Source organism: Leuciscus leuciscus (assembly GCF_965113295.1).
Source record: "Leuciscus leuciscus genome assembly, chromosome: 19".
Classification (NCBI taxonomy): domain Eukaryota; kingdom Metazoa; phylum Chordata; class Actinopteri; order Cypriniformes; family Leuciscidae; genus Leuciscus; species Leuciscus leuciscus.
In genome coordinates, this window is record NC_138743.1 from 7,856,255 (window position 1) to 7,874,869 (window position 18,615).

Here is an 18,615-nt window from a genome sequence, read left to right on the forward strand (position 1 = left end):
TTTTTGCATTCAAAGCCTGTTTCTTTTTATTTCTTTTTTATTAGATACCCTTGAGTAACTACACTCGCTCTCATATACCCAATGCATACAACATGTTGACCGCACGGAAGGCATGCGTGTCTTTGACAGCCAGACGACTGCTGGGAGCGTCTGTATCCTCGACCTTTGACCTCCAGCGCCACCCCAGACAGTTCCGTACTGCCACCCCACACCAAGATGAAGTGAAGATCCACGAGGGCTGGGCTGCCCTGGCCAAGAAGCAGCTGAAAGGGAAAAACCCAGAGGATCTGATCTGGAAGACCCCTGAGGGCCTCTCCATTAAACCCGTATACACTCAGACGGACACGGCCGCGGTGGAAGATGAGCTGCCCGGAGTCTTCCCGTTCACCCGAGGGCCGTACCCCACCATGTACACCTACAGACCCTGGACCATCAGGCAATATGCTGGCTTCAGCACTGTAGAGGAAAGCAACAAGTTTTACAGAGACAATCTTAAAGGTATGACATCATAATAATAAAAAATATACCAGTTCACTCACATGAAAATTTTAGTTAAATATATTCATTAAATTATTCAAATATATAATTTTAAAATATCACAATCAAATAAAAATTGTATATAAAAATATTTTATGTGTATTATATAAAATTGTATAAATATTTTGTTTGTTTATCTGCATTTCATGTGATCATTAGCTGACAGAGAACCGTGAATGTGTTGAATTATAAAAAAAATTGCAATATTAAAGGTATATTTAACCCAGAAATGAAAATTCTGTCATAAATTTCTCACTCTCCTGTTGTTGCAAGGCCTTTCGTTCATCTTTGAAACACAAATGAAGATTTTTTTTTTTTATGAAATCTGAGAGATTTCTGTCTCTCCATTGATAATCTGTTCTCCCAAAACTCTAATTCTTCAAAACATTCATAAAGAGACTGTAAAAAACAACATATGAATCAGGTGGTTTAATCCAAGTCTTCTGAAGAGATATGATCGCTTTATATGATGAACAGATTTATTTTTAGGCTTTTATTCACATATAAACATCAATCAAAGAACATAGAGCACTCAATTATGGTAAACAGAAGCTCAGCCGTACTATCTTCAATTGTGTTCTGAAGATGAACGAACGTTTTATGGGTTTGGAACGACATGAGAGTGAGTAAATGATGACAGGATTTTTGTTTTTCTGTGAACTATCCCTTTAACTTAAAATCTTAGAGGGTCTTAAAATAAATATTTTAGGTTAAAAGGGGTTCAGTTGATCAAAAAAAAGCTAAAAATTCCTTTTTCAGCGGGCCAGCAGGGCCTCTCTGTGGCCTTTGACCTTGCGACGCACAGAGGTTACGACTCGGACAATCCCAGAGTTCATGGGGATGTGGGAATGGCAGGTGTAGCTATCGACACCGTAGAGGACACTAAGCTGCTGTTTGACGGCATCCCGCTGGAGAAGATGTCGGTATCCATGACGATGAACGGAGCCGTCATTCCCGTTTTAGCCATGTTCATCGTGACCGGAGAAGAGCAAGGTGTGCCCAAGGAGAAACTGACCGGCACGATCCAGAACGACATTCTCAAAGAGTTCATGGTGCGAAACACCTACATCTTTCCTCCAGAGCCGTCGATGCACGCCATCGCCGATATCTTCGCTTACACTTCAAAGGTACATCTTGTGTGACATGACATATACAGTACTGTGCAAAAGTCTTAGGCATGTTAATACCAAACTAAATCCAGAAGAACTGCGGGAACGTCTCCAAGATGCTTGAAGAAACCTTCCTGCAAAGCTACAGTACTGTGAAAGTACTGGCACTTGTGTTAAAATGCTGTAATGCTTTCAAAAATAAAATCACACATTTAATTTATTTATGATTTAACTTCTATTAACTAATTCAAATCAATATATGGTGTAACGACCCTTTGCATTTAAAACGGCTTTTGTCCAGGTACACTTGCGCATAGGTTTTCAGGTAGCTTTGCAGGAAGGTTTCTTCAAGCATCTCGGAGACGTTCCCGCAGTTCTTCTGGATTTAGTCTGTCTCAGTTTTTTCTGTTTCTTCATGTAATCACAGACGGACTCGATGATGGTGAGATCAGATCATACCGGCTGTTGTCAGACTCCTTGTGCATACACAAATCTCACTGGATTATTACAATTAATGGCAAAAAGAATGTTTGGAAATGTAAACTGATATTTCCTACTGACACACTACAGCAAAAGATATAAATAACTGGAACAGGATATTAACATGCCTAAGACTTTTGCACAGTACTGTCTGTAAATGTCATTCTTTCTCTCTCTTAGGCATATTCTTTTTATATTTCTTCCTTCTACACAACTTCTATAATTGCTTCTTTTTTTGTCTATGAACTTTAAAAACGACTTTTTTATAAACCTACTTTTAAGAAGATTAAGATACATTTTTAATCTTCTACTGACTTGTATTGATAGAATGTTCAGCATATGATAGTGATGTTGCCTTTGTAGTATTTACATATTGAATTGTGATTGATTTCTTTGATCTTTTTTCTGAAACTCTGTTCTTTATCTGACACATTGATATTTTGTGATCCTAGCTTATGGGCTTTTCACAGCCTCGTAGTTTTGACTGTCTTTGTTGAATCAATATTCTGAGGGTCTGTCTCCTCGACTCTATGTAACACATTGAATTGTCTTCTTACAGAATATGCCCAAGTTTAATTCTATTTCCATCAGTGGATACCACATACAGGAAGCTGGCGCTGATGCCATCCTGGAGTTGGCTTACACTATTGCCAATGGACTGGAATACTGCAGGACCGGACTGAAGGCTGGACTCACCATCGATGAGTTCGCTCCCAGGTTAACTCTGAGATTCAGTGACATTTACATTCATCTCTACAATTCTACAATTCCATATTATTAGTATTGCTTATATTATATTATTATTATTGTGTAATATATTATTTAACATGAATTTATTTTAATTATAATAATATAAAATAATAAAAGCATGTTAAATATATTACACAATGCTTATTAAACAATGGTAATAATAACGATAATAAAATAATTGATACATAATGATGATTAAAAAAAAACATATCAATTTTATGATTATTTTATTTAGTCATTAATACAAACTTGAATTAATACATTTTTATTAAGTAGTTAAATGTAATTGATTATTAATGAAATGTATTAAACTGTATTGATTGTATACACATTATTATTATTATTATTAGTAGGATTATTATTAAACATGTTAAATGATATATTACACAATACATATTATAAAAATCATAATCATATTGATAATAAAATAATACATTATTATAACTACTACCACTATTATTAACAGTATTAATCATAATATGAATAGTATTAGAAATGCATATAAATAATCCATCTGTTTCTTTAATACAATTATAATTGATACATTTTATAAATTAATAAAATATATAAAATGTATTGCATAAATATTGTTGTTATTATTATTGCTACTACTATATTTGAATACATTATTTCTAATTCAGTTACTATACATTTTATTTAATGCATATTAATTAATAATTACATTATAGGATATAAAGACGATGATAATGATATAATAATAATAAAGAATGTGATTTTTCTGTATTTATTTATTAGATTTAATTGCTTAAATCTGCGGACACTAGTAACATGTTAGCCAGTGTTCAAAGCGCCAAATGCAAGTAAAAATCCATGTTGAAACAGTGTTATTCACCAGTTGCCTGGTAACTTTATATGAATTTTGAAAATGCATGGTGGTGGGAGGAGTGATGTGGCTTAGTGCGATCGTCAAATATCTACGGTTGTGATGTAACTATATAACTACTTTGGGGGCATGGTCAGGTTTTCCTTCTTTTTTGTCTTTAGCTGATCACATGTTGAGTTTTCTAAAGGTTTCATATACAGTACTGTGATTTACTGTGCATGATCTCTTTTTAGACTGTCATTCTTCTGGGGCATCGGCATGAATTTTTATATGGAAATAGCGAAGCTGAGGGCCGCACGCCGTCTGTGGGCGACACTCATCAAAGAGAAGTTCCAACCCAAGAACTCCAAATCCCTCCTGCTGAGAACTCACTGTCAGACGTCTGGATGGTCCCTCACTGAGCAGGTACTGTGACCGCAGGCTCGTTCACACTCACAGCTGGTGATTTCACAGCTGTTTCTCTTGCTCTTTGAAAGATGATGGACAATAGCTTGTTAAATAAGCCGTGGTGGTGCAGTAAAGCGTAACAGTGTTAACTCGCATCTTTGACGGGCAGTATGTGACATTTTGCCATTTGCTTGTTTTCAATTTCTGTGATGTCATGCTGGGTAGTCACTAGTGACGTCCCCGGGGGAAATATCATTGGTCCAAAGTCCAGCCATATTTTTAGCAAGTTATGTTTAGAGGTCGACCGATAGTGGATTTTACGATACCGATATTTAGGTTTGACCGTACATGCCGATAACCGATTATTCAACCGATATTTTTTTAAATGAATACTGGATTAAAAACAAACAAAACACTCCAAATAAAACAGTGCTGAACTGAAATGTGCTAAATGAAACATTCTTATCTAAATGTGCAATCCGGAAAAACTATCGGTGTGGATTTTTGCCGATTACGATAGTTCCACCAATCAACTATCGGCACCGATATATCGGCAAAACCGATGAATCGGTCGACCTCTAGTTATGTTGCGACGGGTCTCATGATTAAATGTACCCCGTCTGTCCTTCAGGACCCTTACAACAATGTGGTCCGCACCGTAATCGAGGCCATGGCTGCAATATTTGGCGGCACACAGTCTCTGCACACTAACTCTTTTGACGAGGCTCTGGGTCTGCCCACGGTCAAGAGCGCACGCATCGCCCGCAATACACAGATCATCATCCAGGAGGAGTCGGGCATCCCGAAGGTGGCTGACCCCTGGGGTGGGTCCTACATGATGGAGTCCCTCACCAATGATGTGTACAACTCAGCGCTCACGGTTCGTATCACAGAGAACCACTCATTATGAACCTTGATATAATATAAACCTGCATTATATTACCTTGATAAACCTTCTTTAACTTGCAGATATTTATGTGTGGATGTCTAATGTTATGCATCATAAAGTAAAATCAGTGGTGACAAATGTATTTAATTATAATCTGTGTTAATGGATTTCCCCCCCTCATTTGTCTGCATATTGATAAATCCATTTGACTTTACATAATATATATAGATCTGTAATGAAAACACTTGATGCGTCTTAAAATGCACATACTGAATGATTAATGACACACAGAGGCTGTAGAAATTTTGGCTGATACTTATTTTGATGTTATGGCTAATAACTGATACGATATAGCCAGTATTATAAATCTATACTGTTATAATAGTAATATTATCATTACTAAAATGAATAATCATGTTTAAAATAAATAATACATGTGTTGACTTAAATGGCAAATACAAATTACTATTATTGTACATTTAAATGTTACGTAATGCATTTTAAATATGGTAATAAAATAATAAATATTTAATTAAAGTGACGATAGAAATAAAAATGTATTAATCTGTTTTATTGTCTTGTTAAAACGATATTTAATTGTATTTGAAGTAGAGCTGATGTAGAACTTTTACTGCTAAAATTTAATTAGTAAAATCTAATTTACAAATTAAATTAACATAAATTTTAAAACAGTCTGTATTGCATAAAGCGCTATATAAATAAATGTCAATTTGACTTGGCTTCATACATTTTATTAATTTTAATAAGTGTGTTAAATTGTATTGATTGTATGAATATTATTATTATTAGTAGTAGTACTATTACTACTACTGCATAATTTCAAATTATCATAATTACTACATTTTTATTTAATGCATATTATTAATAATAATAATAATAATACAAATAATAATTAAATGACGGCCCTATCAGTTATCTGTCGTAAAATTAATTATTAGGTTTATGAAAATAAGTAGTTGCTTAAATTATTTCTATTTTAAACACTCCGATTTGTTGCTTAAGGTCTAGCGATCTATGTGATTGTGTATGTTTACATGAATTCTGTTCTCGTTGTGTCTTGTTTAGTTCATCACTGAGATTGAGGACATGGGAGGTATGGCTCGCGCTGTGGCCGAGGGAATTCCCAAACTGCGCATCGAGGAATGTGCCGCCCGCAGACAAGCGCGCATTGATTCAGGTACCAAAGCAAAACACTCATATACACAAGCCTGCATACATAATTACAGCCCAGGACATGTGACTAATGTCCCATTTAACTATGTAGTGCTTCTTTTGAAAACCTCCATGACCAGAGGAAGTGACCTCGGCCAGTCACATGCATTAAAGGATTTAATTTACTCACCCCCACATCATCTTTCTTTCTTCAGTAGTTTTTGAGGAAAACAATCCAGGATTTTTCTCCATATAGTGGACTTCAACAGGAACCAATGGTTTGAAGGTCCAAATTGCAGTTTCAGTGCAGCTTCAAAGGGCTCTACACGATCCCAGCTGAGGAATAAGGGTCTTATCATTTTCTAAAAAAAATAAACATTTATATACTTTTTAACCACAGATGCTCGTCTTGCACGTCCACGACTTAACGCATTACGTAATATCGTTGGAAAGGTCAGGCGGTAACCTGACATAGTCGGAAAATGCAGGGTAGGGCGAAAAACTCCATCATCTCATTTTCTCCTCCAACTTCAAAATCGTCCGACATCGTTGTTTTACCTTTTTTTTTTTTTTTTTTTTTGTAAAGGGCGTTTGACTTAGTCTGCACTTTCACTTTGTAAACACTAGGTAGGAAAATCTGCCTACGACACGTGTGACCTTTCAACATGATCGTGTAATGTGTGGTGCATCACAGCTAGTGCAAGACGAGCATTTGTGGTTAAAAAATTAGTTTTTTTGTTTTTTAAATGACCTACCGTTTTGCTAGATAAGACCCTTATTCCTCGGCTGGAATCGTGTAGAGCCCTTTGAAGCTGCAATGAAACTGCAATATGGTCATTCAACCCGTTGGTTCCTGTTGAAGTCCACTATCTGGAGAAAAATCCTGGATTGTTTTCCTCAAAAACCTTATTTCTTTTAGACTGAAGAAAGAAAGACAAGAATATCTTGGATGACGTGGGGGTGAGTAAATTATCAGGACATTTTTATTCTGAAGTGAACTAATCCTTTAATACAAGAACTTGCACTTGCTTAAGTAAGCAATTGGAATACAAGTACAGTTTCAATCTACTTGAATGTGTTTCCACATTTTCAATCTTGTCCAGCTAATGCACATGTGTCTAGAGTAAATAAGCAGATGCATCCTCTGTCAGAAAGACAATTATTTCTTTGAACAGAATTCCAGTTACATTTTCACCAGTTAATTTTTCAACAACAGGCTTCTCCTATATTCTCCTTAAGCTATTTTGCGTGATTGTGCGAGACTTCGATTCATTAGCCGCTATAGGGAAACAACGAGACAAAATGCTGTAAATGGTAAAACTATTTGCGCTACAAACCAATTTGTCTATAATTACGACAATACATAAAAATTATAGGGTAAGAAATAAGAGTTTGCAAAAAGCAGCAGAACCCGCTTTTTTGTACAGCTAAAAATAACTGAAAGCGGATGACACCGGAAGCCAAATGGCCACTTCCACTCTTAGCTGAAAAATAAGGTGGAAACTTAAAAAAAAAAGCATCATCACTACAGTAAGCTAGGTTAGCGATGACGTTGTAACCATTTCAGGAAGTGATTGATGCTCCTGATGATTGACTCTGAGAAGGTTTGCTTCAACGGGAAAGGGTCTGGTATTTACAGAGAGGATTTGACATCTCCTCTTATTTAACAATAAATAGATGATAAGCAGTGAGTGGGTGTTGAGGCAGATGTCACGTTAGGATCCTCTCGCCCGCTGTGGAGACATCAATCAATCACTCGAGCGAAAACTGGGGCCACAGACCACACTAAACGGCTTGTCAATGCACTCTGGTGACAGACAGTTTTCAGAAGCACTGACGTGCTTGCCATGAAAAATCAGCACCGTTTGGACAGGTTTTTGAATGTAGGGCGTGTTTTTGGGGTGGCATCTGTTCATTTTGAACTCAATAGCAGTAATACAACCTGTCTCGAAGCTAGCCCTAATTATGTCCCGAGCGCCGATGGTGTGAGGACCCTATTGGAATTGCTCTGTTTATTATGTGACTTGTTATCAGTGTGACAGGCTCAGAAATTGGAACACAATTGCCTGGAAAGAATTTAAACTGTCTTGTCAAGCATCAGTTTTTAGCACTTTTACAGTCGTTGAAAACCTATGTATAGCAGGGAATTTTAAAATTGAAAAAGTAATGGAAACCTCTGAAGTTAGCACACATATCAGAAATGATTTACACGGCTTTGAAATATTAGCATTGCTCTCTGCTGTCTTTATCCAGGGGGGAGAAAATGGCAAAAATGGCTGAATTAATGTAATTTCTTGGACATTCGTAGACAAATTAAACTAGTGAGAGAAAAGTGTGAACATTTTGTTTTGCATCTTCTGGCATCTGCTGTTGTTGTTTTGAAGTAGATTTCTCTGGCGTCACCGGAGGATTTGTGACAGATGGCAGTAGAGATGCCATATAAGATCTCTATACACAGATGTGCATAATGCTCTGATCAATAGTGAACCAGAACCAGATATTAACAATTATTTTTAATTTTTTTTATTGATCATTCTGTCTGTGTAGTCTAAACGTTAAGTTCGAGATCTCCGATATTGACATGCTTGAGTGATGCATTAATTGGCTCCCATTTCTCTATGCTTTGCTGATTGAGAAATACAGTGCCACTAGGGGGCAGTCTTTTAACATGCATGACACGCGCATACAATAATCATTATGCCAAATGCCTCCATGAAAAACTTGAAACACAAGATTTTCACTTTCACATGCATGCTTCTATTTCCAGTCCCGAGGCCTTAAGTTTGATGTCTTAAATTGAATGTTGCTTCACATCAGGTAATGTTTTGCAAGTGTGCCCTTTCTCCATGGAGTTATGCATAATTTAAATAACTCACAGATGCCGCACAGCTGGATATTTTAGCGGCTGTAGGCTAGGTGAACGCCACACAGTTATCGCTAAAGACTTCAGAAGCCACTCTAATGCGTCCTGATGGACTCTGGGAGGACAGAAAGTGTGTAAATAAATAATCACATTAATGAAGTGGTGGAAGCATTAGCAACACCTGCCATGAACCACACACGCATCTTATAAGAGCCTATTATCACACTGCTCTCAAGAATGAGCGAGAAATTTGAAGTTTTCTGCAGGAAGTATTTTGCATTTTTTTTCCCTCAACTTTATGTCATTAGCATAACAATTTGAGGTAAAGTTGAAATGAAAGAAAATAACATTTTCTTTTTGCTCTAATGACAGCAGTGCTTGGGCTAAACTACCTGAAATATTTCTAATTCATTTTACATTTCTTTGTTTTAAATTTTTCAGAATCTTTAAACTTTATTCACAAACTTTATTTCAAATCCAAGATGATCCATGTGGTCTTGATGTTTGTGTAAATATTTACTGAATGGACCCAGGGTCTTTGAAAGATGCAAGAAGCAACATTTCAAACAGAATTTAACCCATATTGGGTTTTCAGCAGATGTTTGAAGCTCCCTGGGTTTGTTAAGGCCCCAGACAGTCAAGACATTGATCTTGAGGGCCCTCGATGGATTTTTCTTATGTGCATGAGTGCTGGAATATGTATGAATGGACCAGCCTGTCATTTATCTTCTGTCCTGTCATTCACTTCACTTGTTCAGGGTTTACATTTCTTTATTTTCAGAAAGTTTTCAGAAAGCCTTTCTCTTTTTTTAAAGTCCCCCTGTAGTCAATAATGGCATCCCTTAAAACTCATCTTTGATCACCAAAATGACATATTTTTTAAAGAAAAAAAAGAAAAAATTCTTCATGCCTTAAAATAGCTTGAATGTAACTCTACACCCTTGCCTCATTTAGCATACGCGGTTCTATGAATATGCAAATTAACCCCGCCTCCACTCACTCACACCAGCTCAGATCCACTCGTTGACGTGATTGGTTACAAGAGGGAGGGGCTTCTTAATTTAAAGAGCATTTAATTGGACAAATCTGTGTAGTGCAGGGCGAGCCATACATTTTTTGTTTGCTTTCCAAATTTTAAATGTGTACACTAAAGAAGTCTCTTATGCTCAACAAGGCTGCATTTATACTGTAAAAACTGTAATATTGTAAAGTATTATTACAATTTAAAATAACTCTTTTCTTTTTTAATATATTTTAAAATGTAATTTAATGCTGTGATGCAAAGCTGAATTTTCAGCATCATTACTCCAGTCTTCAGTGTCACATGATCCTTCAAAAATCATTATAATATACTGATTCTAATATGCATTCTGATATGACTGTTCAAAAGAAGCATTTATTTTATTTATTTTTCAATAGAAATCTTTTGTAACATTATACATATGTTAACTGTCACTTTTGATCCATTTAATGTATCATTGGTCAATGAAAAGTTACTCCAAACTTTGTAAAGGTAGTGTAACTCTGCTAAAAATATTCTTATATTTTAGGGGCAGGGTTATTATAGTTAGCTAAAATTAAAACTAAAACCATAAAAAAACAATAAAAAACAAATCATTTTCATTACTAAAATAACATAAAAATAAAATAACAGTTCACTTATATGAAATAACTATTAAAAAAAAACATAAATTAATAAAATTGCAAAAACACCCAAAAATACTAACGTTTTAATATGATAAAACTAATGAAAAATATGAATAAAAATTTATAATAGCATCTCAATTAAACTAAAATAAGTAGCTAGTATATATAGATGACTTCCAAGCTAATACACATGAATGAAAATCCACAAAACTCTAATGTAAGAATCATCGCTGTAAGACTTTTTACATTTATTCTCATTCAGTATTGTATCATCAGTTCCAAATTTCCCCACTCACTCTTCCCGGGTGGTTTTGCCCCTAAATAATATATAACATGGACTATTGCATCCCCTGTGCAATAAAAAACATTTGTGCAATACCAAACATTCAGACTTATATTGGTTTAACATATCCTTTCATCTTATTCACATTCTCCTGAATGATTAAATGTTACATATTTGTACATGCATATATTGTCTATTGTCTATTTCTTTACTCTATACAGTATATTTTATTCACTTGTCTGTATTTTATTTAAATTATTTTCAAAGACAAATTCTTTGGAGATGCTTGTCAATAAATCTCATTCTGATTCTGATTCAACCTACACTTGATTCCAATAACCAAAACTCTTGACTACCCAAGACAGTTGCAATGATATCTCTCCAGGTTTGTGTTTAATGAACACGTGCTGTAAGGTAATAGAAACACTCCCTGCAAGCTTTCGTTTCTATTAAGGATGAATATCCTCGCCTCATAATGAGAAGATTGAGCCCATTAAATCTGTACCCTCTGATCTTTACCTACAGGGCATGCACATAGATCTGCGAAGCTGTGATGCTTTATTTCAGCTCCAGGTGTCTAGTGTTGCCCTTCATTTTTTGGCTCTGCTACTGATGCCCTCTCGCACTGTCTATGTCTCACTATAGGCTCTGAGGTCATCGTGGGGGTCAACAAGTACCGCCTGGAGAAGGAAGAATCCGTCGACGTGCTTTCCATCGACAACACAGCTGTGCGTAACAAGCAGATTGAAAAGCTGCAGAAGGTTAGTTCCCTCTGGCGATGACTCACAGCACGGATTTTGAAGTTGAGTGCCTTCATCCGTATTGACGTGATCTGAGATGGTCACGTATAGTCCGTTCCCAAGCGAGCACTCTGTGAAGTTACCTAATCACAATCAAGGGCTTTAATTCAATCGAGCACTTGAAGTGCTCCATTGAAATGGTCATAATTGATCATTTTATTCTTCAGAGTCAGAGAAAGTAGAGAAGTATCCAGGGCTGTAGGAGCGATCTGGACTTCAAGTCAGCATGAAAAGAAAGTTGCATTAGTCTTGAGCTGAGATAATTGGATTTGGAATAGTTGCGTTTTGTAAAAATAACATATGTTCCGTTTTCATTTGTTTTTAATACACATTTGCAGTTTTTATTTCATTTAGTAGAAGCAATTTATAATAAATCCAAAAAATAATGATCATATTCATAGTTTTCAGTTACATGACTGCCGTGGAGACCTGGAGGGCAAAACGTCCATAGAACTGCAGCACAGGGCTGTCTTTTTTGCCATCTCAAAAGAAGATGAACAAAAATGCACTTTTGATCCATATTCAGCACCTGCTGCAGTATTTCAATCACTAAATCAGTGGAATATTCTTAAACACTTAACGTGAAAAGCGCTTAAAGTGTCTTTAATGTACTAAAACATATTTAAAGATCATATTCAGGATACACCTTATTGATAATGCGTACTATATATAAGCATGCAGAGACCAGAATATGAATGTAACATGCAAAATGGTTAAAGGTGCAGTAAGCGATTTCCAAGAAACCCTGTTGAAAGTGGATCGGACTGAGCACTACAACACATTTGTAGCCAATCAGCAGTAGGGGGCGTGTCCACTCATGATGGGGGAGGAGAGAGAGTGAGCAAGAGGGAGATTTGAAGAAAGACTGTAGAAAGAGAAATGGCTGAAAGACATTACAAAAGAGAAAAGCTCAGAGGAATATCACTGGAAAAATAAGGGTTATGATCAGGCAAGAGCTTTAGGATCCGCGGTAATATTAGAAAAACTTTCCAGCACTGGAGATGCCTTAAGTGGGAAGGCCTGAAAACGGACACAGAGGTTGTGTTGTTTCTGCTCCAAATGTGAGTAACATGCTGTTGTAATGTTAGCTGTAGTAACAAGACAGTTTTAAGTGTCATTGTTTCTCTGGAGCTGGTGTGCTGTTGCTGGTGACTAACAACCAACTCTTCCTTGTGTATACTCTTGTGTACTGTGTTCATTTTTTGTTCTTAGTTGTCATTCTTTCATCATCTTTGCTTTATTTTCCGCGAAGCATTATTTTGCTGCACCTTTCAAGCGTTTTCTTTAGAATTGTTTTCTATAGAAAAATACTTAAACTATTCTGGGTTCATCTGATTTTCTGTACATAGTATACATCATCAATAAGTTGTATATTGAATTTGTCTTTTAATATCACTGTCTGTCTTAGTGGTTCAACGGACCACAAAATTCATGGTTCGAATCATTTTACGTTTTTTGATTAACGTATCGGATCATTTTTTGGATCAGCACAAAATTATTTTGGGGATTGGGGCGGCAAATGTAACTTTGCTGTCCATTTATTACCTAATGCACACTTTAAGTACTTCGATACCACAGCGAAAACTACTAATCTAACTAATAATGTTCAAACATGATTATTTAATAAAAACATTTAATAAAAACATTTAATAAAAAAAAATGAAATCAAGTACATTAATTACAAGCATATATAAATACAATTACAAATTAAAAATAAAGTAAGGTCTAACTGTATGAATTCAGGTACAGACATGTAGTAATTAGGCCTGAATGTAAATAACACTAGTGTTCACTGTATAAATGAAATATAGATTCATCTTTTTTTAAAGCTGTGTTTTGCTGAGACAGGTTTCTTGACATAATTTTGTGTTTATGTGTCCGTTCAAGCGAATGGGGATGCGGAAAAGGAATCAATTCGCTGTTCGCACTCTATCTGAAACGTGCCTCTGTGTGTGTGTGGCTGTGCGCACGTGTACCAAATTGATGGTGAAACTAATCCGCAAAACACATGTGTGCTGAACCTTGGGGCCTGGTCCGTACGGATCAACTACAATCCGTTTGTCCCCAAGTCTTTAGAATGATAATGGATCATGTGACACGTGACATTTTGCCATCACAGAAATAAATAATGTTTTATAATGTATAAAAATAATGTTTAGTTAACATTTATAATTATGATATTTTGCACCTTTACTCTTTTTTTACTTGTTGTTGGTGAGCACAAGAGACTTCAAATGTATCAAAAGAAAATCAAATGTATGTGGTACATTTCTAGAGTTCCTTTTTGTGTGAGCTATTGTATTATTTTGAGAGCGACAAGCCAACATAGCAACTCAGAATGTCTGAGAAATATTAAAAGCCAGTTTTAATGATATTTAATGTGAGGGAATTAGACCACATAAAGAGACTAATATGCTCAAAGAAGATGGTTGCATAAACTGCTTAGACTAGTCTTAAAAATTAGCCACCTCATTTTTTTCCCCTCAAGACTGGTCCTAACTTTTTAAAGTCAGCTACATAAAAAGGTACTCAGTCTACTTTGAAATGGAAAAGTAAAACGGATTACCCCTTGGCTAACTGGTACTTGGTCAAACTAGTTAAGACACTGTCTTAACATAGTGGCTAATTTTATGCAACTGGCCCCTGGAGTCAAAGTTGAAGTTCAACAAGTTGACCGAGTTTCCTGAAGACAAAGTTCTCCACACTTCAAAATGAGTTAGGGGATCCAGCCTCAAACTAACACTAATACTTTATCATTTGATAACCTAATTATCCATATGACTGTCATATGATAGGTTAACAATAACCTTTAGCAACATCCAAACATAGTATTCTGTTCTTTACGCATGTTAGGTCATTTAAAGAGATTATCTTTGAAACTTTTTAACTTAACTTGAAATTAATTACAAAACAAGTACATAGTGTTTACTCATTTAGCCCTTCTTTCAGAGAACAAATGTTACTGCATTCCTGACATGGGTCAGACCCTTTAGTAACCTCTCAGATACCAAAATCAGACATTCCCTGTATCATAAATACCAGAATAGATACACTGGTTTTAAGAAAACTATGATTTCCAATTCATTATATAATACAATAAGAGGGATTGTAAATCCACCCTCTTTAAGTGGATTCACTGAAATGCATTTCATTTGCTCATCATTTGATCTCCTGCATCAAATTCGATATAATGCTTTTATATTAGATTGCATTTATCTTTTCCTTCAAGGGATTATTAATATATCTAATGAGCTTTCAGAAGTGAATCTGTATAGGATACTGTGCAGTCGGTTGGCCATTGCAAAATAGCATGGTGATGAAGGCTAATGATTGACCAAATAATTTTAGTGAATCAGTGTGTTTGGCATGTAAATGTTCAAGTTCAATGTTTCGCTGATTGTCTTGCAATTGTAATCGAAATTATTCAACCCTCATTGCAAATTTTAACTACATTTACTGACTTTCAGCTGTTTGCAATGAACAAATCAAACAAAAGCAATTGAAATAGCTCAACACAACAAATGTTTCAAGTGGTTTCCCCAAATTCAACTGAAAATGCGTTTTTCAATGACTTCTTTTTGTTCATTGCAAACAGCTGAAAGTCTACATTTTGCCAATAAGCCTGATTTGCAATGGGGGTTGAATAATTTCGAATACAAGTGTTGTGAAGTTTGCATTCCCATACAACAGGAAAAAAGTTCCTAATAATCGTTTCTCATACACCAGACCATATGTAGTGTCTTTTGTTGCCCTACTCTATCCTCTGAACATTGACATTCAAATAAATGTCATGAGTTTCTAATAATGCATGGCTATTTGTGAAGATCTAATTAACCACTTATTTGTGCTGCATGTTTTCAATGAATCTATAGAGCAGTTTGATGTGATAAAGTGGCACTTTGTGGGGTTTATTGCCATTTCCCTGGAGTGAAGACTTTCTTGCAGGTTGTTTTATCTGTCGTCACGCTAAGAAATAAACTTTAGTTTGAAGTTTGATGATAAATGCAAGTCGACGGCACGTTGCTTGGGAATTCTCATCTGATGACAGTCTGTATATTGATGTTGAAAATGTAAATGCATGAAACCATGATTTTAAATTTTATAGTTTCTGTCAGTGACGGCTCATATATTTGAAGGTGGTTTGTTTGATCTGGAAGCATTTGGGATCTGTTCACACATCATCTCTTCATGGTTTCCCAAAACATTTTCAGTTCAGAAAGTATGTACTGTACCTTATGATACCTATGTTTGGTACCTTGGAAAATAATGTAGACTCCATGTTGTGAAAAAGAACAGTAAATATGTGTAAAGTAGTACACTGGAAATGGAAGTCTGCAACTAAACAACATTTCAAGCTGCACATTTGTTCTTTTTAAACCCTCAAAATCAATGGGCCTGTGTACTTGCCATAATTATTTTATTTGAGATCTTTTATTTTGAAAAAGATACAAGTATTATCTCTGATAATGGACATTATGCCACAAATTCAACTGATAGAGCTTAACTTATAATGAACCTGCAACTACCTTGTCATCTTTTCCCTCTTCATCTCTTCCCTCTGAATGAGACAAACTTTATTTTAATATTAATATCTAATATTATATCTAATATTATAAGTTGTCCTTAGAGAAAATATAATGTATGTTATGAAGATTCTGCAAAGGAATCAGTATTATTACTTTAGGGTTTGTCATTATTTAAGTGCTCTTATACTATTTATTAATATATTGAATTAATCACTAATTTTGTTATGCATTTTTTTTATAACCCTATATAACTTTGATTATTTTTTAAAGCTTTAATTATTTCACCTAATATTTATATATATATATTTTTCTAGCTTTATTTCAGTTACTGAAAAATAATTTCTAATCATTTAATTATTTTTTAAATTATTATATTTAATTATTTTTTTATTATTATTTAGTTGTATTCAGCAAAACAACACTGAAAGGAGATCCCTTCCAGATCACACACTGTCATTTAACAGTCAGATGATCCTTTTTTTATTTTTTATTAAATTAACTTGTTCTGCACAATATTAGCACAAGCTAGAGGATGTGAAGGAACACAGTACCTTCTCTGTGTTTCACTGCCTTCACAATTTGTTCACCCCATTTACAGCAAGTAGTTTAGTTATAATAATCTGATTCTGCACTATATGCTGTGTTTTCTGAGACTCTTTTCACCCACAATGTATTCATGCTGTCCCACACCTCCATCTGCATGAATTTAAATGCCACCCATGTTGTTTATACACTCCATACTGATTCCATGTTGTTGTATGTTTGTATGGCTCATCCGGGGCCAGTGTTTGCAGATTGTAATGAGGCTGCCATTGCATTGCAGGTCAGAGAGAGCAGAGATGCAGAGGCGGCGAAGAGGTGCTTGGCCGCGATTGAGCAGTGTGCACGTACCAGAGATGGAAATATCCTGGAGCTCGCTGTGGAGGCTGCGAGAGCCCGGTGAGTCTACCTACGTGACTTCCAGATGCAGGGGGCTTTGAAAACTGGGTGAAACTCAGTTGAAAACGCAAACACACTCACAAAAGGTTTATTCCAACCCCTAAAGACCTGTTCACTAAAGAACGATAACTATAACGATTAAGATATAGTTTTAAAAATAATACTAAAAAGGTAAAATAATAGTTGAGTTCACACCACAACTATAATGGCACAGAGAAACAGTTATTTTTTCTAGCTGATGAATTAAAAAAACTCTTGACAGCCAATCAGAATCCATTCTGCTTTAAAGAGCTCAAGCATTTACTAGTTATCATTATAGTCATTTTTATAGTTGTCGTTGTTGGGCCTTAACTCTAAATATTAGGGTGTAACTTATTGGCATAAACTATTAGTGTGTGACTTGCATCGTTTGCGCTAAAGACGTGAAAGATTTCCGTCTGCACATGCACACATTCTCCTCACACATTCAGTAAATCAGATTGTTTTTTTAGTTTTGTGATACAGAACTATCTTCTTTATTACATAACATATCACTATCCAGTGTTTCATTTATTATTCATTATTGTGCGCATTTATTATTTATTAGTTTTGATCTAATAATTTGCATAAATATTAATCTGTCACAAAGAAACTCGGGTAAGGTTGCAGCAGAGTCCTGCCGTCTATCATAATATATGATGAGATATCATAGTTTGAAGTGACAGGAAGACAAAAGCAAAGTACAGGTCTCTCATCCATCAGCGCTCATGAAACCTGCATATGGTATATGGTCTGTTTTTGCTCATCGCAGGTATATTTTTTATGGTTTTAGTTTGTTATAATTACAACCCTGGTGCACATATACCTAGGGGTGGGCGATATACCGGTAGACACAATAGACCGGTAGAAATTTGTCAACAGGTAGAGTTAGTTATGATAGAGATAGGTCGCAGTTATGATAGAGACAATAGTCCTATCATAGAGCGTGTGAGTACTGAACTGAGTTCAACGTTCAAATACATAAGCTTATGTGTCAAAATGCCTGACTTCACGAGTATCCTCGTAAACACAGTCGTTTATGTCTTAAAGTCCCCCTGTGGTGAAAATCAAGCTTTTAATGTTCATTGTCTATGTAGTGTTTTTAATATGCTTTAAGACAAACAATGTTTAAATTCATAAGTCAACACCACTGCTGAGTATTTTCTCCTTAAAACTGCAGTGAACCAAAGACAGTCTTTGGTGTTTCGCTGGTGTTTCTGATGTCACAAACTACCTTGTAACCAATCAAGTCAAAGTGTGACAGTCAGTGAGTGGAGGCGGGGCTTATTTGCATATTCATAGAACCGCATATGTGACCCTGGATCACAAAACCAGTCTTATGTTGCACGGGTATATTTGTGGCAATAGCC

General features: G+C 35.5%; 1 protein-coding gene across 2 annotated transcripts in view; it reads left to right on the top strand.

The window, feature by feature from the left end:
- Positions 1-18,615, top strand: part of LOC309482979 (methylmalonyl-CoA mutase, mitochondrial-like) — a 28,314-nt gene that overhangs the window by 600 nt on the left and 9,099 nt on the right. For both annotated transcript variants that reach the window (XM_082148590.1, XM_082148591.1), the window contains exons 2-9: positions 45-498; positions 1,297-1,664; positions 2,686-2,843; positions 3,954-4,125; positions 4,739-4,987; positions 6,083-6,194; positions 11,608-11,723; positions 17,112-17,227. In XM_082148590.1, coding sequence (XP_082004716.1) covers positions 93-498; positions 1,297-1,664; positions 2,686-2,843; positions 3,954-4,125; positions 4,739-4,987; positions 6,083-6,194; positions 11,608-11,723; positions 17,112-17,227 — 1,697 coding nt within the window. In that variant the 5' untranslated portion in view covers positions 45-92. The remainder of the gene's footprint in view (positions 1-44; positions 499-1,296; positions 1,665-2,685; positions 2,844-3,953; positions 4,126-4,738; positions 4,988-6,082; positions 6,195-11,607; positions 11,724-17,111; positions 17,228-18,615) is intronic.